The sequence below is a fragment of the Pogona vitticeps genome, chromosome 15 (genome assembly GCF_051106095.1).
Source record: "Pogona vitticeps strain Pit_001003342236 chromosome 15, PviZW2.1, whole genome shotgun sequence".
Taxonomy (NCBI): Eukaryota; Metazoa; Chordata; class Lepidosauria; order Squamata; family Agamidae; genus Pogona; species Pogona vitticeps.
The window spans coordinates 10,817,940-10,837,921 of NC_135797.1; the positions used below are offsets into that span (position 1 = coordinate 10,817,940).

The 19,982-nt window shown below is 52.9% G+C and overlaps 1 protein-coding gene and 1 long non-coding RNA gene across 38 annotated transcripts in view; one reads left to right on the forward strand and one right to left on the reverse strand.

The window, feature by feature from the left end:
• Positions 1-19,982, forward strand: part of NRXN2 (neurexin 2) — a 559,504-nt gene that overhangs the window by 332,200 nt on the left and 207,322 nt on the right. For 2 of the 37 annotated variants that reach the window (XM_078382064.1, XM_078382065.1), the window contains exon 1: positions 16,715-17,000. The exons of 33 other annotated variants lie outside the window; for them this stretch is intronic. In XM_078382064.1, coding sequence (XP_078238190.1) covers positions 16,760-17,000 — 241 coding nt within the window. In that variant the 5' untranslated portion in view covers positions 16,715-16,759. Of the gene's footprint in view, positions 1-16,714; positions 17,001-19,982 lie in introns of those variants that run through there. 2 more of the 37 variants (XM_078382062.1, XM_078382063.1) reach the window with 1 other exon arrangement.
• On the reverse strand, positions 12,331-15,453 carry LOC144584877 (uncharacterized). Its single transcript, XR_013539358.1, has 2 exons — positions 15,226-15,453; positions 12,331-14,922 (listed from the first exon to the last, which is right to left on the reverse strand). It is a non-coding gene; the product is annotated as an uncharacterized LOC144584877 (long non-coding RNA).

A 19,982-nucleotide genomic window follows, 5' to 3' on the forward strand; every position in this document is an offset into this window, starting at 1 on the left:
AAAGGAATCCAGCCTGAAGCTTTGGACAACCATAACAATATTGTCCCTCTTAGGGATACATGCAACGAGAGTCTGATGCTGCATAAGGAAGCTTCCTGGGGTCCTCCGTGAGCGTACAAATTAGGCAAAACATCTGGATAATAACAATTGTTCCACACTGGAACCAGTTACCTAAAGCGGCACTGGAGTCTTCTTGATGGAAATCTTTTGGCAGAGGCTGGACTGCCATGGAATCCTAAAACGGTCACGCTGGGAAGGGACCCCAAGGATCATCTCATCCTGCTTCTGCCAATTCAGGAAATGTACACCCAAAACATCCCTGACTGGTGGCCATCAAACCTCTGCTTCAAAAATCTTATCAGAAATCCTTTCCTTCTGCGTTCCCTTCATCAGTGGTTGGACCAGATAGCCGTTGGGCATCCCCAATGATTTATATGATTTTTTTTGGATTCTGGTTTGCCCCTTTCTTGCAGGTGGTCCTGTGACCGGGTGGGTTTAATTTCTAGCACTCAGGAAGTGGTTTGTTTGCCTGACTTGATATACCACCCTTTTAGTACGATGCATTATTCTGGGCTATTTACAACGGTAGTAAAAGATACATGCAACAAAACACAAATGCATACCAAGAGTGGTCTGGTGGGCCAGATAAGCGGGGTATAAATCAAATAAATAAATAATAAGAAGTTAACATTAAGTGAATCAGTGTGGTCTTCTACTTCCATTGCAGGGAGAAATGTCTTCTACGGCAGGTTTCCAATAAAAACAGCAAGACTGGAGGCGTGCATCATGTAGGGTGGGTGTGGAAGGCCTCCCTGAAAAGCAGGGTTTAAAGTTCCCCCCCTGAATATGATCAGGGAGGGAGTCGGGTGTAGCTTCGCCGGGAGCTGGTCCCACAATAGCGGTGCCACTGCGAAGAAGGCCCAACCTCATGTGGGTGATTCCTGGGCCTTCCTTGGGGTGGCTACCGGGAGGATCATAGCCTGGGAGGATCTGGTGGATCAGGGAGATCACGCTGGGGAGAGACGCTCCGACAGGTGGTGACTTCTTAGGTTCAGTGCTTGGAAAATGTTCTCTCCTTCCCCCCCGCCCCATCTTTCTCAGTGTGTGTGTTTGTGTTCGGTCTGCGCCTCCCAAAACGTAGATGCTGCATCTGGAAAAAAAAACTCAACAAATGCTTATGCGAAATATAGCTTGTTAGCCTTTAAGGGGGCACAAGGTCTTCTTCGGCGGCAGCTGCTGTGAGAACCTGCCGACGGTGCCAGCTGCGCCCTGCAGAAGCAGCCTCCGGAAGCTGTGGGTATATGCGCAGGGTGTGCATATGTTCGCCCATGCATGCCTCTTCCCTCCTCTTCCTCCTCCACCACCGACAGGCATGGCCCAGGTGGGTGAGGGCGGAGGGGAGGAAGACCCCTGGCAGGAGGGCAGGCGCCACCCTCCCCACCTCCTCTGGGCTGCTCGCACTGGCCGCGCGAGTGGGGAAAGGGGTGCAGATGTCTTTGCAGGGTGTGTGTGTTTCCCTTCACCTCCTCCCCTGTGGTCGCCCTCAGATCACATCTTTTCAGGCTATTTGCTCCTTGGAAACCGTCCTACACCTGGGAAGGATATTTCTCCCTACACACACACACACACACACACACACACACACACACACACACACACACACACACACACACACACACACACACACACACACACACACACACACACACACACACACACACACACACACACACACACACACACACACACACACACACACACACACACACACACACACACACACACACACACACACACACACACTTGTCCTGCCTGGTGCTTATCCTTACCCCCCACCGGACTCCTTCTGGGTATGCCCTTGCGTGCGTTTCACAAGCCACAAAAGAAGAAGGTGCGTGGGGTGGGGTGGCGGGCCTCCAGCTGGCCATAGATTCCCCCCCCCCCACAGATCCTTGCCCCATCTCGTTGCAGCTTCTGATGGTTTGGAGTGTGTGGATGTAGGCGCACACTCTCCAGAAAGAGGCTGGCACACACACACACACACACAGAGGGAGAGGGAGTGTGTGTGTGTGTGTGTGTGTCAGCGTCTTAGGGAGGGGGCACTGCATTTCCGAGTGTGCACTTCTGCTCCCCACCCCCTTTCCAGACCTTCCCGTGACACAGCCCTGCCACTGGCAGCTTCGTCACCGCCTGGCACCCTGTGCGGTCCGGGGGCGAGGTGTTGCTCGCACCCGCCACCTCCGTGACATAGGAGCGCGGCTGACGGGGTGAGTCTCCCCGTGGAGGCGATGGCACGACTCTGGCCCTGATGACAGCATTGAGAGAGTCAGCACCGTGCGCGCGCACAGGGCACAGGCACCCAGATGCGTGCATTTGTGTGTGTGTGTGTGTGTCTGTGTATCTGTAGCCGACATCTAAGCACTCCTTCCAGTCTGGCTGGATCCTGAGACCAAGAGAGAATGATCCAGGGGTTGGAAAAGCTGCTTTTTTTTTTAATGACGGCTCCCAGAACTTTGCTAACGACAGGGGAAATCCTCAGAAATCTAGGGATTTTTATTTTTAAGTAAAATTTCCAAATCCCGGGAGGAAACCCTGGGTATGTCATCTCTTTTTTTTTTTTGAATTCCAGCTCTTTGCTGGGGAGGTTAACCCTCAGGCCGGGTTCAAACTCAGACCCCAAGTGCTGTAAATGCAGTGGTGTAAACCACAACAGCAATTTGCGCCTGGCGGATGAGCCGCCCCTTGTCCCCCTTACCGCGCACACCAGCTGCTGCAACTGGCCTGTAATTCAGGCTATAAGGGCTCGTTGCAATTTCCACTATTGCACTTCATGCTGGTATCATCTCCTCCTGCAAGTCTGGCGTGTCATCTCTTGCTGGCCCTTCCTGCCTCTGTGATATTTTACCAGCAACTTTGGAGAGTAGGGGTTTCCTCCCCCCCCCCGCCACCTTGCGATAAATGACATGTATAATAACAGAGTGCTCATAAACAGAATCATAGCATCATAGTGTTGGAAGGGGCGTAGAAGGCCATCGGGTCCAACACCCTGCTCCAAGGCAGGAATCCTAGTTAAGGTATATCGTACAGAAGGCTCTCGTAACTGTTTCTTGAATGCCTCCACAGCGCTGTAGCGCTCAACACCTCCCAAGGTCGTGGGTTCCGTTGTCGTACTGCTCTAACAGTTAGCAAGTTTTTCCTGATCTTCAGCCAAAGTCTGGCTTCCTGTAACTTGATAAAACAAAAGAAAAAAACATTCTCTTATAAAGTGGGCTTTTTGTTTCTACCGCTTTGGGGACACAGGTTCTTGATAGAGGGACAACTTGAGCCCAAAGAAATGATGGGCCAATGTCTTGACTGGGAAGTGGGCAGCAGAGAATGGGCTTCTTGGTGAGCAGGGATGATGTTTCGATGCGCCACCTCTAGCTTTCCTCTGTGATCCTGATCGTATTCATGGTGTACAGGGGAATTCTGTGAGTTATCACTGTGGTCATGCAGAGTGTTGTGGCATGCCTTGGTTTTCAATGGGCACTGAAGATCCATTATCTTTACAAAAGACGCGCTCTTGATGGAGATGACACAGCACGTGTTGATACGGTGTTTTTAGACACTTCTTTTTTGGGTAGCAGTGGCTAGGGGCCGTGTTTTGAGGAATGCCTGGACGTCAAGAGTTTCCCACCACACAATCAGTCGCACTTACTTGCCCAACAAATGGTTCTAAGGACCTATTTGCCTATTGAAAAAGGCATCTGCCCATGTGCAGAGTGGCATTGTGATGCCTACCTCACCTTGATGTCCCCTATGACAGCGTGTTGGCGTATGCTATGAGCAGCGCAACCCGGCATGGGCTCTGGGCAAGGCCATCGGCCGTCAGAAGCAAGAAGCCATTTCCCCGCCTCCCCCTTCGGTGCTCCCCTCCCTTGCCGGTCTCCATCTCTCTCTCTCTCTATTATCTTCCTGTGCCAGACCAGAGAAATGTCAGGCGTATCAATGGGACGGCTCAGGTGGGGGGACAGGACGGGAGATTACAAACCCATTAGGGGATATTAGAAATCCATTTACTACAGATACCGGGGTCTGGCCAAGGGGAGGGGGTGTTTTTCCTTTCCACTGCTTTGCATCCTCATGAAACATCGCTTTGCCTAGTGGCTCCTCTCCTGCTCTCCCTCTTCCCCAACGCTCACCCATAAACGGAGGAAGGAGCTTTCACGAGCCTAATAAACTGGAAAGATTGGATTGAGTGGGAACACGGCTGGCGCCGCCAGGGAAACAAACCCCAGGCACCCCTCGCCCCAGCTTCCCTGCCTCCTCGGGTCGCCTTTCCTTTTAAAAGGTGGGAGATTTTCGGGGACTTCCCAGCTACGAACACACAGTCGCCAGAGGACCCAGTGCAGGAGCATGCGTAGCGGCGTCACTCTGCACATGGGCAGATTCCCTCTGTCAGCCCAGATTTAAGACGTATTGGCTTGCAGTGCCCTAACTTAAACATGGCTGGGAACCACCATGTTGTGTTTACATAGCAAGCCAAGGAGAAGTGGTCTTGGAGAGAACGACTGTCGGGTGGATGTGGACGGCGCTTATCCAGGGCTCCTTCTCCGACCGGGAGGAGGTCCCAAGTGGGGCACCCCAAGGCTCAGTCCTGGACCCAGCGCTCTTCAACATTTTTATTAACGGCTTGGATGAGGGAACTGCAGGGAATCCTTATCGAGTTTGCAGACGACACAAAATTGGACGGAAGAGCTAATACCCCGGAAGACAGGGACAAGATTCAAAAAGATCTGGATAGGCTTGAGTGCTGGGCTAAAAACAACAGAATGGAGTTTTAACAGGGAGAAGGTGCAAAGTTCTATATTGGGGGGTGAGGTGGACGACCAAGTGCCCATTTACAAGACGGAGGATACTTGGCTCAGTAATATTACAAATGGAAAGACTCTTGGAGTTGTTACAGATCAAGCTGAATATGAGCCAGTAGTGTGAAGTGGCAGCAAAAAAGGCAAATGCTGTTCCAGGATGCATTTACAGACATATAATCTCCAGATTCCATGAGCTACCAGCCCTCCCCTCTAATCGGCCCTAGTTAGGCCTCCTCTAGAGTCTTGTGTCCAGTTATGGAGACTGTACTTGAAGAAGGATGCCAACAAGCTGGAGTGAGTTCATAGGAGGTCAACGAGGATAATCGGGGGACTGGAAACCGAGCCCTCGGAGGAAAGACTGAAGGAACTGGGCAGGTTTAGCCTTGAGAAAAGAAAACACTTTCCAAATCTTTAAAAGTGGATCTGTTCTCGGACATCCTAGAATGCAGGACACACAATAATTAGCTCAAGCTACAGGAGATCAGATTTGGAATGCTATAGGAACTTAAATTAATCAATCTATTAATTGATTAACCGCCATCAAAGGAAATCCAGTTTGCAGTGAACCTTCCTAGAGTCTTCTTAGCTACAGAGTCTTCAAAAGTGACTTGCCATTGTTTTTTTTTCTGAGAGTGTTGTGAGGTTGCGTGGCTGGGATCAAACTTCCGAACCACATCCTTCCTCTTGCTGAGCTATCCCACCAGCAACGTAGCAAACGTCTGTGTCCCAAAATCCCCATGGATTTCTGTGAAGGAATCGGAGAGGAGGGAAGAATTTGCAACATTAAATAGAATTTGGATCAGCTGAGATTGCAAGTGAATGTAAGGGATGCACACGTACTAACGGAAAAATAAACGCAAGGGATTCCCACTTACTAAAGGAAACATACTCTGCATATGCTCAGGAAAATGTGACAAGAAATTGAAATGTTGCTTTTAGAAGTAATAGCAGTACCTGGGCCTCACAAGATACTTAGTAACCATTGTAGTTAACCTTGTAACACTTTATCATCTTATTTCTTAGAGGTAACTGAAATGGTTACTTTTAGTTACCTTTTAAAAGAAGCCTCTCAATGAAATGGGCCACTGGCTTGTAGTATGAAACACATCTAAACCACTAATTAACAAAAACACAGAACCCAGGTTTCATTTTTGACAAATTAAGCTGTTCTTTCTACTTCCCTGGCCTGGTTATCATTCTATGGCAAGGAAGAAAAGGCACTCTCCAGATCTCCGAATGTACCGTATATATTTTAAGAGTAAGTTGTTGTGTTAGTCATTCCTTCTCAGCAGCCAACAGCTCTAGTCATACAAGTAATTTGTTGTCTTGTGCCTTATTAACATGCATTGTGTTGTCTTTACCAGCCGGCCAAAAATACAAGAAAGTACAGTGGCGCCTCGCTTTACGATTGCCCCACATTATGATGAATCCGCTTAACAACTATCTTTTTGCAATTGTAATTGTGATCGCAAAACAATGGTCTAAATGAGGGAATTTCGCTTTACGATGATCAGTTCCCTGCTTCGGGAACCGATTCTTTGCAAAATAATGTTTTTCTAACAGCTGACTGGCAGTTTCAAAATGGCCACTGGGTAATTAAAATGGCCCCCTGCTGTGTTTAGGGACGGATTTCTCGCTATACAGGCAGCGAAAATGGCCGCCATATGGAGGATCTTCGCTGGACTGTGAGTTTTTACCCCACTGGAACGCATTGAACAGGTTTCAGTGCATTTCAGTGGGGTTTTTTATTTCGCTTTATGTAGAGGTAGGCATCCTTCAGTCTCAAGAGACTATGGTATCGTGCTCTGTATGGAGGTCTTGGAACAGTGTCTTGTGTGGCTGAGAAGGCCAATTCGAGAGTGACAATCCCTTCCACACTGGAGACAAATCCAATCTGTCCCCTGTCCAGCTCCCTGGTTTTGCTTGTTTCGGGACTGCCTCTTTGCCTCGGTCTGCTGTACAAGTGTCTCTTCAAATTGGGAGAGGCCATGATGCACCGCCTGCCTCCAGGCTGAACGCTCAGACGTCAAGGTTTCCCATCTGTTGAGGTCCATTCCTAAGGCCTTCAAGTCCCGCTTGCAGATGTCCTTGTAACGCAGCTGTGGTCTCCCTCGGGGGCGGCTTCCCTGCACTAATTCTCCATACAGGAGATCTTTTGGAATCCGGCCATCAGCCATTCTCACGACGTGCCCAAGCCAACGTAGACGGCGCTGTTTCAATATTGTATACATGCTGAAAATTCCAGCTCGTTCTAGGACTACTCTATTTGGAACTTTGTCCTGCCAGGTGATACCAAAAATGCGTCGGAGACAACGCACATGGAAGGTGTTCAGCTTCCTCTCCTGCCGTGCACAAAGGGTCCAGGACTCGCTGCAGTATAGGAGTGTGCTCAGGACACAGGCTCTATAGACCTGGATTTTGGTGTATGCCGTCAACTTCTTGTTAAGCCATACTCTCTTTGTGAGTCTAGAGAACATGGTAGCTGCTTTCCCAATGCGTTTATCCAGCTCGACATCTAAGGAGAGAGTGTCAGAGATTGTTGAGCCAAGGTACACAAATTCATGAACAACCTCCAGTTCTTGCATGGAGATAGTAATAGAGGGAGGTGAGTCCACGCCCTGGCACATGACTTGTGTTTTCTTCAGGCTGATAGTTAGTCCAAAGTCTTGGCAGGCCTTGCTAAAATGATTTATGAGTTGTTGGAGGTCTTCAGCAGAGTGGGCAACAATGGCTGCATCATCAGCAAAGAGGAAGTCCCGCATACATTTCATTTGGACTTTGGTCTTCGCTCTCAATCTAGTGAGATTAAAAAGCTTTCCATCTGATCTAGTCCGGAGATAGACACCTTCTGTTGCAGTTCCAAAGGCCTGCTTCAGCATGACAGCAAAGAAGATCCCAAACAGGGTTGGCGCAAGGACACAGCCTTGTTTTACTCCGCTTCGGATGTCAAAGGGATCTGATGTTGAGCCATCAAAAACTACAGTGCCCTTCATTTCCTCATGAAAGGACCTGATGATATTAAGGAGTTGAGGTGGACATCCAATCTTGGGAAGTATTTTAAAAAGTCCGTCCCTGCTAACCAAGTCAAAGGCCTTTGTGAGATCTATGAAGGCCACAAAGAGTGGCTGTTGTTGTTCCCTGCATTTCTCCTGCAGCTGTCGGAGGGAGAATACCATGTCAGTGGTGGATCTGTTAGCTCGAAAACCACACTGTGATTCTGGATACACTCTGTCTGCAAGCACCTGAAGTCTCTTCAGCACAACACGGGCCAGCAGCTTCCCTACAACACTGAGAAGAGAGATACCACGGTAGTTATTGCAGTCGCCCCTGTCGCCTTTGTTCTTATACAATGTGACGATGTTTGCGTCCTTCATGTCCTGTGGTACTCCACCTTCTCTCCAGCAAAGAGAAAAGAGTTCATACAGCTCAGTGGTGATGATCTCTTTACAACACTTCAAAACTTCAACGGGGATGTTGTCCTTTCCAGGTGCCTTGCCAGAGGCAAGGGAATCCAAGGCTGCTTTTATTTCTGCTAAGGTTGGTTCACTGTCCAGCTCTTCCAAGAGAGGCAGGCACTCAATGTTATTTAGTGCCTCTTCCGTTACTACATTCTCTTTAGAATATAGCTCAGAGTAGTGCTGTACCCAGCGTTCCATCTGCTGTGCTCGATCCTGGATGATCACGCCTGTAGTAGACTTCAAGGGAGCAGATTTCTTCTGTATTGGACCTAAAGCCTGCTTGATACCATCATACATTCCCTTGATGTTACCTGTGTCTGCTGCTATCTGTATCTGAGAGCAGAGCTGAAGCCAATAATCATTGGAACATCTCCTGGCAGTCTGTTGGACTTGGCTACGAGCAGCTCGAAGAGCCTGCAAGTTGTACTCACTAGGACAGGCTTTGTATGCTGCTAGAGCTCTCCTCTTATCCTCGATGGCTGGAATCAGCTCCTCCGAATGGGCTTCGAACCAGTCAGCCGTCTTTTTGGTCTTCTTGCCAAATGTGGACAAGGCAGTGTTATAAACAGCGTTCTTGAAGTGTTCCCATCGTTCAGGTGCATTCGCATCAGCCGGGCCTGGAAGGGTTTCCTGAAGCGCTTGGGCAAATTCCTCCACTTTTCTTTGATTGCGAATCTTGTTGATATCTATACGTGGTTTTCCTTCCTTTTTAGTGTGATACAATCTCTTTGTTTGTAGTTTTATTCTGCTACACACCAGGGAATGATCAGTGTCACAATCAGCACTCTGGTAACTGCGTGTGATCGTAATACTAGATAAGCTAGAACGTCTAGTGAGGATCAAATCAAGCTGATGCCAATGCTTTGATCTTGGATGTCTCCAGGAAACTCTGTGTTGCAGCTTCGTATTAAAGAATGTGTTGGTGACACAAAGACCATAATAACAGCAAAACTCCAGCAAACGTTGGCCATTTTCATTCATCTTCCCAATGCCAAAACGGCCTAGACAGGTGGGCTTTATGATGTTTTCGCTTAACGGCAATTTTCCCGGAACAGATTATCGTCGTTAAGCGAGGCACCACTGTACATTCCCTTTCCCCCTAGTGGCCAATTCTGATATTACACCTTGGAAGTAGTTGAAAAAAAAAACTTCCAAAGTGAAACCAATAAATGCTTGTCTTGATACTTGAGAGTTGATGAGAAAATGACAATTAAACTTGAAAAATTCCTGCCAAAAGGCTTTTTTAAAAAAACGTTTGAAGGTGACTAGGTATAACAGTGTAACTAAAATGTAGCAAGTCACTGCATGTCTCCTCTGGAGTCATGTAGGATTCCCTCCCATGCCTTGGGGAGATAGTTGGGTGACAGGAAGGCAAATAGGAAATAAACGGAAGTAAACAAAAGGAAGCAGCCCCAAGATTGTGTTTGTGAAGGATGGCTGTCTGTTTAGCACCGCTTTCCTTAAGCCAATATTTCTGGGCAGGGTACACTCCAGTTCCCACCATCCCCTGCCAGCATGGATGGGTCTGATAGTAGTTGTAATCTCAGCCTCCCTAGAAGGGACAAGCTGGGAGAAGACTGGTTTAACTTGATTTTCGAAGAAGGCAGTGTTGTTGGCACATCCCGTCCTGCCCCGTCAGATCTTGGCAAAGTTACTTTTTACGGCCTGAAGGTCTCAGAACACTTAGCCAGCAACGCCGTGGCTGGGGGATTCTGGGAATTGGAGTCCACATGCTGGGCGGTACATTCCTACCATCGCATGTGATGGACTGATTAAGCTGCTCTCTAGATGCTCTTCTCGGTCAGAGAAAGGTCTTTCCCGTCACCTCGACTCTGGTTCTAACTGGCAATCAAACTGGGATGATTTTGCATGTACCAGCCGGCCATCGTCCCTCTGGGAACTCCCCCCTCCCCCAGGCATGGAGTGTTAGAGCCCCATGTTGTACCCTAAACAGCCACCCAAATGGTCAGCCCACCTTTAAGGTTGCAATTACTCTCAAGGAGCCATCCTCCCTGTGCCCAGACGGGCATAATTCATTGGGAATGCAGGATGCCGTCCTTGCAGGGGGGGGGGCAGGAAGAGAAGTCTTGATGTCTGAAAGGAAGGTCTGTGTTCCAGAAAGAAGGATCTGTCTCTCTCTCTCTTCCCCCCTGCCCCACAAGACCCCGGAAGCTCTGCCTTTCTGCAGTGGGGTCATGGGGGTGCTTAGGCTGGCGTCCGGCCTCAGCCTTTTACCAGCCTCTGCTCTGCCCTGCCTCTGGCGCTCGGCGGTTTTCTCTTTTTAGCTGGCTTCCACCTGAGCTCCTTCTTCGCCTCGCACACAAGACACCCACCCGGTCTGTCATTCCATCCGTCTCCCACCCGCTCGTATTTATAGCTTCCAAACAGGTTGCGATTCTAGCCTCGGCTTCAGCGTTCTCCAAATGTTACACGGCTTTGCCATGCGTTGTGCGCGTTTGAGGGTGTGGGCGAGAACCTCGGGGAGAGGCCCCCCGTGCCTCTCCGGGATCCTGATTCATCTCCAAACTGGGAACAACCCACGGATCCCAATTTCAGCTCTTCCTTCTCAAAGGGCAGGTAAAAAAGCAGCAAGGAGGAGATTTGGAAGGGTGCCAAGGCCCGGTTTGAGAAGCTAGCCGTCTAAAGAGTTTTTGTGCATGCTCAGAAACACAGTTTCTGCACCCCCACCCCATCTCGCAGGATGGCGTGTTCCACCGCCAAACAACTCTTACCAATTACTCCGTGGAGCCGCAACTCACAGGGTCTGAGTGCTCAGGATTTCTGAGTAGCAGGAGCAGTACGTATCATCTTCCCACCCCTTTCAGGCCTGTGTCTTCCCTTGGAATTTAGCTGTGATCCTCATACAAACCTGGAAGTAGGATTTTTCACTAGCTCTACAAAAGACCAATGAGAGCCTGTTGGTCTGTTGATCTGCCTTGACCTACGTAGCTGCCTGCATCTCCTAGGGCCCTGACTTTGGGAAGTACCAGGATATGTGCCTATGTTGTTGTTTAGTCGTTTAGTCATGTCTGACTCTTTGTGACCCCATGGACCAGAGCACGCCAGGCCCTCCTATCTTCCACTGCCTCCCGCAGTTGGGTCCAATTCATGTTGGTCACTTCGATGACCCTGTCCAACCATCTAATCATCCTCTGTCATCCCCTTCTCCTCTTGCCTTCACATTTTCCCAACATCAGGGTCTTTTTCCATGGACTCTTTTCTCATGAGATGGCCAAAGGATTGGAGCCTCAGCTTCAGGATCTGTCCTTCCAGGGAGCACTCAGGGTTGATTTCCTTCAAAATGGATAGGTTGGATCTCCTTGCAGTCCAGGGGACTCTCAAGAGTCTCCTCCAGCGCCACAATTCAAAAGCATCCATTTTTCGGCTGTTCAGCCTTCTTTATGGTCCACCTCTCGCTTCCATACATTGCTGCAGGAAAAACCATAGCTTTGACGATGCGGACCTTTGTCTCCACTTTTGAAGATGCTGTCTAGGTTTGTCATCACTTTCCTCCCAAGAAGCAGGTGTCTTTTAATTTTGCGGCTATACATATGTGCCTATACATATATGTATGTATATGTATATGTACATATGTATATGCCTATATATGTATAGGCACATATACTTCCTTATTTCTGTACCACTGGGCCTGAGGACGTTTCACATTCTGTTTAGCCAGAATCTCCTCTGCCGTCTGCTCTCTGGCTAGTCTGACCCTCTGGACCAAGAGGAGACCAATATCATGTTCTACAGGCAGGGCTGGGGAAGAGGCTTTACGCCAAGATCTGTATCACTTTCCCCCCCCCCCCCCAATCTGGATGTGCTCTCCTCTCCCCCTTTGGCTTCCCACCATCCCCTCCCTGTGTCCTTCTGGCAGCGAGATCCTAGGGAGAAATGGATGACCCCCGAGGGAAGGAGGGCTGCCCCCAGGAAACCTCCTGTGGCCGTCCAGTGGGAACTGTGGCCCTCATCCCCCTTCTGCCCAGCTCAGAGGGGGGCGAAATCATGGCGCTTGGGGTGTCTTTGTGCCTGTGGCCGGCAGGTGGGCAGCCTGCCTCTGTCGGCTGGGCTTCCCGTGTCCCCCCTCTGGAAATGACCAATCCTTGTCTTCTCGGGTGGCATCGGCGTCATTTCTTTTGAAGAGTGCCAGGTCAGGAAACAGCCTCTTGGTCACAACTCCGGGGTCTGTTTGCAGATGTTTGGCTTGGCCCTGCAGCCATCCAGCCAAGGCTGGGGCCATCTCCTCGTGTCCGGCCAGGGCTTTGAAGCCCAGCTAACTCTCAAGACCCCAGACTTTGTCTCCAAGCCGACCCTTCGGAAATATAAAACAGCAGAGCGCTCCTCCCCAACTCACCCATGTCGTTTCCCAGATGTCACACCCACCCCCTCCTGCTGGGTTTGCCGCACCCAGAGAGATCTTGAATGGACCAACGCTGTCCTGCAGGGTAGGGCTCTCGGATTCCTCTGCCCCGGCTTGTTTGTGGGTTGGGGATGCCATTTGCCTCCCTCCCTCCCCCAAGGAGCAGGATCCTGGCCATTAAAAAAAGGGGGGAGGGCAGAGAATTGCAAAGGGGAGTAGGATCAAGGGTGGATTAGTGGCTTGTGTGTGTGTGTGTTCATCTTCCCTGCGTGATCCGGCAGGTGTCGACAGATGAAGTTCAGCAAAGCGAGGACTTCTCCCCATCAGCTCCCAAATCAGGTACAGACCTGCGTAGTTGTAGTTTTATAAAAGGGAGTCGCCGTGTTAAGTGTGTGAAGCAAAATAAATTTGAAAAAAAAGTTGTTTACAAGAAAAAAACGTGGTAGCACCTTAAGGACTTAACTTTTATAATTTTTTTTTAAAAAATGTGACTTTACATTTAAAAATATTAAAGTTAGTCTTTGAGGTACCACCCTATTTTTGTCCTTTTTTTGTTTACTTGAATTTTTATTTTGTGTCCACCTATAGGACACCTATATAGACGAGCAGGTGAGCTGGGCTTCCGCCCCCTCCTCCTTTTGGATCAAAATTCAAGTGTCAAGTGAGATTAGCGTGTACCCGGGTTATTGGGTCCCATTTAAAAACGATCTCTTTCCAAGCGCTTCCGTTTTTTTTTCCTTTGCCACTGTGAGGTCCGTATGTTGAGAGGGTCAAGATTTCAGTTCAGGGTCGAAGGAGTAGGAAATCGGGGCATCTTCCTGGGGCATCTTCCTTTGCCCCAGATGCAATCTCTGGCCCTACTGGTTATGACCGACACTTCATTGGGTAAAAACACAGCCGACCAGCCATATCCTGGGTCATGACACGTGTTGGCATGTCTTGGTTTTTATTTTTTAATTTTATTTTTTGCAGGAATCCTGGCAGGGAGGTAGGGAAATGTTTTAGCCCAGGCAACGTGGTAGGGGCCGCGACCTGAACACAGCACCGAAGGCCACAAGGTGGGCAAGTGCGATAAGGTCGGGCGCCGTCACTGCAGAGCGAGCCACTTCTTGTAGGCGCTGGCTAGGTTGGCTGGCAAGCTATCATCTCAGCCTGGGCTTGAACCGTAGGATTGCTCTTTTCAGGGGGCGACTCCAGGACCCTTGATGGAGCCATAACCTCTGAACATGTGCAAAGTGGGCAATACCACAAACGGAACTCTTTGCTGGGTGTTGTCCTATCAGACAGGTATACTCTCTTTTGCTTGGTGAATATTTCTGCTGGAACCTGGAAGCCTGCCCTCTTTGTACCTTTTTAGTGGTCTAGGGCAGTGGTCCCCAGCCTTGGGCCTCCAGATGTTTTTGGACTACAACTCCCAGAAGCCTTCACACCACCTCTGCTGGCTAGGATTTCTGGGAGTTGAAGTCCAAGAACATCTGGAGGACCAAGGTTGAGGACCACAGTGGTCTAGGGAAAGGTATTATCCAAACCATGCCTCTCCCCCCCCCAATTGTAATCACAAGCTGATAACCTCTGAGCACAGGCAGAGCGATTTTTCTACTGTAGCCATACACCGGCAGTCTGTGAGCATAGGGGGGGACCTTATATTACACCCCTGCTTGTACCGGAGAGTCAAGACTCGTCTGTGAAGCTGCCGCCTTCCAGGCACACCTGGATTCTCTGCTTTCTTTCGAACTCAAGTCCTTGATTCTTGACACACACACCCCAGTCCTGCTGGCGGCGATGCCAAGATCCTCCAAGTTCAGCTTGGCTGGGCTTTTCTGCCGGAGGGGGCATTTGGTTTCCTTCCTGGCTGGGCTTCCCGTTTGCAGGAGTGCCGTCGGTGCAGAGGGCCAAAACTGAGCGGGGCAGAGAGCAGCAATCGGAACCAGAATCACGTTTGGGGAAGATCGCCGAGTGCCAGGATGACAAAAATTAGCATCGCCTGGTTTCTGTCTTTGGGGTCAGGACGGCCCCACGAGCTGCAGAGGGCAGAGTTAAGGGGTTACGTGGGCACGGCCTCCCGCTTCACTGTTTTGTCTTGGAGGGGGGGGCAGTGTCCTGTAGCCGCTAGACTGGCTGACTCAGATGTTGGGAGGCCCGGGTTCAGATCCTCCCTGCACTTGCCTTTGGAGCAGTCGTCCTCCCTCGACCTGACCTACCTCGCAAGACTGTTGTGCGGCTCAAATGGGCAGGAGAAGAGCTGGGGAGGAAACTAAGGATAGAAATGGAACAAAAAAAAAGAGGTCTGGGAAGCCATCCAGAAACAATTCAAGAGGGGCGAGCTGATCCCTCCCTCCCTCCCCCTCCCGCGCAACAACTGCATGTTGAATTACCCTGTAACCCATCATCTTTTATGCCCCTTGGTTTCCAGACTGAAAATGAAATGTCTGGAAACAATTATAGGGGAGGGGGGAGCAGCCACCCCCCCCCCCCGTAAGGCGGGAAGAGGAGAGGTAAACGCCGCCGTCTCTCCGAACAGCCCCTGTTCGCCAGGCGCGTACACGCGTACACTCACCTGCATCCCCACGAGCACACGGTCCCCTTAGCGCGATTCCTTGGCCAGACCCCTACGCGTCTGTAAATGCGGGCGAGTCCAGAAGGCATCGGGGCGGGGGGGGGGGAGCGCCTCTGAACCTGGGCATCCCTGGGATGCGGGAGGAAGTCTTACAGTCAACACTTAGACTGTGTATATATATATATATATGGAGATAGAGAGAGATTCGCTTGCGGGGGGGGGGGCTCTTACTAGGGATCCTGATCTCAAACCCCCCCCCCCGTTCTCGTCTGCCTCCTCCTTCCTTTTAAAGGGGGAACCCAGGAGGGGGGGCAGGCTCGGTGCCGGAAGGTGCGCGCCGGGAGAGAGGCCGTGGCAGCGAGGGGGGGGGGGCGGCGGCGCGCATTTGTTTCCCGTTCGGGGCGGGGGGGGGGGGCGCTCCCCGGCCGGCGATTGGGCGCCGGCTCCCGCCCCTCCCTCTTTCTCCTCCCTCCGCCGACCCTCCCCTCCCTCCCTCCCTCTCCCTCTCCCCCCCCCCCTCCGCGCCCCAGCCTTCCCTCCGCTCTGCAGCAGAGACGCGCCGCGGAGCCGAGCGAGGCTTCCTTCCCCCCCCCCCCCCGCCCCGCGCGCCCGCCCGCCCGCCGCCTTCTCCGGTGCTGGGAAAGGGGACGGATCGCATCGCGGCTGCTCGGCTCGGGTGGGGACGGAGATCGGGCGCCCACCCCCCACCCCCCCACGGATTACAGGCCACCCCTTCCCTGCTGATTTTCCGTCTCCTCCGGAGCGTCCCTATTTTTTTCCCCCCTCCATCCATTCCTGCTCTCCCTCTCTTCCCCCCCCCCCGATTTCCCGGTCCATTTCGCCCTTTTTTGCCCCCCCTCCCGCGCCAAGGATGCCCGGCCCGGCGCCGTAGGACCCTCGCTTTCCCTCCCTCCCTCCGCTCTCCTTTCTCGCCTCCTCCCCTCCCCGGCCATCCATCTCTCGCCTTCCTCCTCCTCCTCCTCCTCTTCCTCCTCTTCTTCTTCCCCCCCCCCGCCAGTCCTGGATGCTGCCTCTTTCTCCGGCCTCGCCTCCTCCTCGGCCGCCGCCGCCGCCGCCGCTTTCTCCTTCGCGGGTCCTCTTTCCCCCCCTCGGCGGTGGAGCGGGGGGCTCCTGATGGCCGCCGGGCCGGGGGGGGCGGCCGTGAGCGAGCGCAGGCGGGAGGGGGCCAGCCCAGCCCAGCCCCGTTGCCCGGCCTTGGTTTCCCCTCTGGAATTTCGAGCGCCGGAGCTGCCTGGAGACGCCTGATCCGCTTTTTCTTGCGGGGGGGGGGGGAAGGGAATCCCCCCCCATTTTGGGGGGGCGACTGGATTTGCCTCGTTCGTTTGCCGGGTGCGCGCCTTCCCCCCCCCCCGCTCCTCTCGGGCCCCTCCCGTGCCCTCCGGGGACCGTCGGCGGGGCATGGGCGCCCCCTCGTCCGCCTCCTCCTCCGCCGCCCCCGGGATCTGAGGCGGGGAGGGGGGGGCCTCCAGCCGGGGCGGCAGCGCCCTCCGCGGGGCCCCGCACGGCCGGCGCCATGGCTCCCCCCGGGCCGCGGCGGGCCCCCGGTGGCGAGGCGTCGGCGTCGGGGCCGGGGCTGCTGGCGCTGCTGCTGGGGCTGCTGCTCGGGGCGGCCGGGCCGGGGCCGGGCCCGGCGGGGGCGGCGCGCGTCTCGTCCAGCCTCAGCACCACCCACCACGTGCACCACTTCCACAATAAGCACGGGACGGTGCCCATCGCCATCAACCGCACGCCCTTCCTCACCCGCGGCGGGCACGGTAAGTCCGGCGGGCGCCTGCCTGGGGAGGCGGGGGTCTTTGGGCTGGGGCTCGGCTGGGCTTCGCATGGAAGGGGGGGGAGGCGCTCGGCCCCTGCCCTGGGGGGGAGGAGGACGACGAGGGGGGGCTTTTCCTTTCTCCCTCCCTCCCTCTCCGCGCGCCCCCCGCCTCTCCACGTGCGCAAAAGGGGCCGCCGCCGCCGCCTCCCCCGTGCGCCTCCCGGAAGAGGGACAGCGTGGCCGGCGGTGGGCACAAAGAGGGCAGCGTGGGAGGAGGGTGGGGGCCGGGAGACCGAGGACCCCCCGCCCTCTCTCCCCCCCTCGGCTTCCACCTGCCTTCCCTCTTGGTCCCCCTCGAGACCCTCGAGGGGTCTCCTTGCGCTGCCGTTGCGCCTCCTTCCCGGGCATCGTCGCCGCCGCCTCTGCTGGCTTTAGGGTGGAAACCCCGACGGAGCCAAGGGGGAGACGGAGGCCGGGGGTGGGGGGCTGGTGGAAGTGGGGTGGTTCCGGAGCTAGAGGAGAGACCCCCCCCCTCAATTGCCCTCTCGGTTCCTTTGTCGTGGGCGACCCCAGAGTTTTGCCCCCCCCAGTGCCAGGGAGCATAGATCCCCCCCCCCCGGGGCGCGCTTTCCATCGCATCCCCTCCCTGCCTCCCTCTCCTCCACCCCGGATCGTGGGCCTTCTTCAGGAATCCGGGGAGGGGGGCAGCTTGGGATCTCTGCCACCTGAGGAGGGGATGCCAGTGGGTGCTGGAGAGCTCTGGAAGTGTGTGTTTTTCTTGGGGGGGGCATGCATGCATTTTGGAAAGTGGGGATGAAGGGGGCAGGTGTGGCAGAAATGAGGGAGCGACGGGGGGGGGGAGGCTTTCTATAGCCGGTGGCAAAGCTGGCTTCAGGCCAGGCCTCCGCTCCCCTGCTGAAGCCTCTGGGGTTGTGAGGTGGGACACCATCAGGCTGTCGAGCCCCTCCTGGTCATGTTAACACACCCTGCCCCTGGGCGTGTCAAGAGTGCCTTTCTCTCCGCTGAGCCCCCCTGTTGCCCTTGTGTTCCTGGACCCCAGAGAAGGTGCGCAAGCCTTCCAGGTGCCCATCGCTTCCTGCGGGGGGGGGTTGTGCCTCCTTCCTCTGGGGGTCTCCTCCCCTTTTCCCCTCCCATACCTGGGCTAAAGTAGGTAGCATCCCCTTCTCTCCCTCCATCTCTCTCTCTCTCTCTCCCAGGCATTATGTAACAGCCAGGCCTCCCCAGCAACCGAATTGGTGCTCACTTGTCTCCCCTCACAACATGCTCCCCGCCTGTGGATGTGTTTGATCGTTTTTTTGCAGGAGCGGGCAGGGAGGATGGGCTGACCTCCATCCCTTCCAGTCCCTCCTCCCTCGGTGCACCTGGCCTAGCTGGTCTGAATCCCGTCTCTGATGGGCTTCTGCCTGGTTTTGTGCCATTCCTCGGCCAACTCTGGTGTGCGTTTCTCAGAGGATGCTTGAACTGGAAGGAAAACACTACGCGCATGTGTCTGTGCATGTGTTGAAAGATGCAGACAGATATGGCTTGGATTCCTTTCTGGTAAGAAAGGTTGAAAGTCAGGAACAAATTGTTCATTTCTGAGGTTCAGCTGCTCCTCGCATGTTTTTCCCATTCAGGTGCAGCGCAATGTAATGCTCACCCGCACAGCTCCTGTTCCTTATGCTCTTTCTGCCCTGGCGCACATCTCCGGGCTTTATTGGTCTGTGGGGACCTGGGAGACGAAGGATGGCCGTGGGGGTTGGCGTGGCGGAGGACTGGTGCGCTCTGTGGGTGCGTTGTGCACTCGCCAGGGAGATGATGGCGTTGCGTGTCCCCCTGGATGTGGTTGCACAGAACGGAGGGTTTGTTGTGCGACTGTTTTATTAGGGCACTGCTAGATGTAGGAGTGGTGGGGAATTTCAGTAGACGAGTTGAGCAGATTGATGTGGGAACGAGGAATTCATTGTGCATGTATTGGTGTTCATGGATGCTCCACAAATATTGAAAGTATAGAAGTGGAGTGGAGAGGCTGCTTGTTTTCTTCTGTGTGTCTATGTGCGTGTGTCACACACACACAGAAAGAGAGAGAGAGAGAGAGAGATTGTTTCAGTAAAGGCCCTTCTGAAAGTTCAAGCAGTGGTGGGTTCAGGAAAACACCTGAGGCTCTGAATTGTTCGCAAGCCGGTGGTTTGCACCCAGCCTTCTGACATGTTATAGAAGAGATACGAGATGGCATCTCTTTCCCCCACCTGGCATATTCTGTTTTTCAAAGGCAGGGGTGGGCATTGTGTGGGGCTGCATTGTGGCCAATCACCCCTGAACAAACAAACAAACACACACACACACACACACACACACACACACACACACACACACACACACACCTTTGTCCTGTGAAGTTGTTGGGGGCCCAAGTCTTGCCCATTTAGCCTAGGAGGTGGCCAAGCTTTGGGAGAGATTCACACATTGATTTGCTTTGGATCTCGAAGCGAGGAACTGATTGCCTAGGAGTGGCATGATTCTTTCTCTCTTTGTTTTTTATTTATTAATTACATTTACCTCCCCCTTTTCTTCACTGAGCTCAAGGTGGCATCATTAGTACTTCTCCTTTCCTCCTCTTTGTCTCCATAACAAACCTTTGAGGTTGGCCGGTTTGAAGGAGATTGACTAGACCCAGGAAGTGCCTTCGTCTGTAATGGGACCTGTTTTTTTTAAAGTTCCAGCTGAGCCACCTAAACCATCACACAATATGTCCGTGTTGTGCTAGGTTGCCTACTATTATGGGCTGCCTGCCCTGCCGATAGTGCTGTGTGAAACAAAACAACCAGGTGGTTAGTGGTACCTGGAGGGTTGACACATCCCTTGTGTTGAAATAAACATTTTGCGTTTTTTAGGCACTTACTAGACTCTTTTACTGCAGGAGAGCATCTCTAGACTTTTGGTGAGCAATGTTCCCTCTTGTTTTCATTTGCTTTAGAAAGCT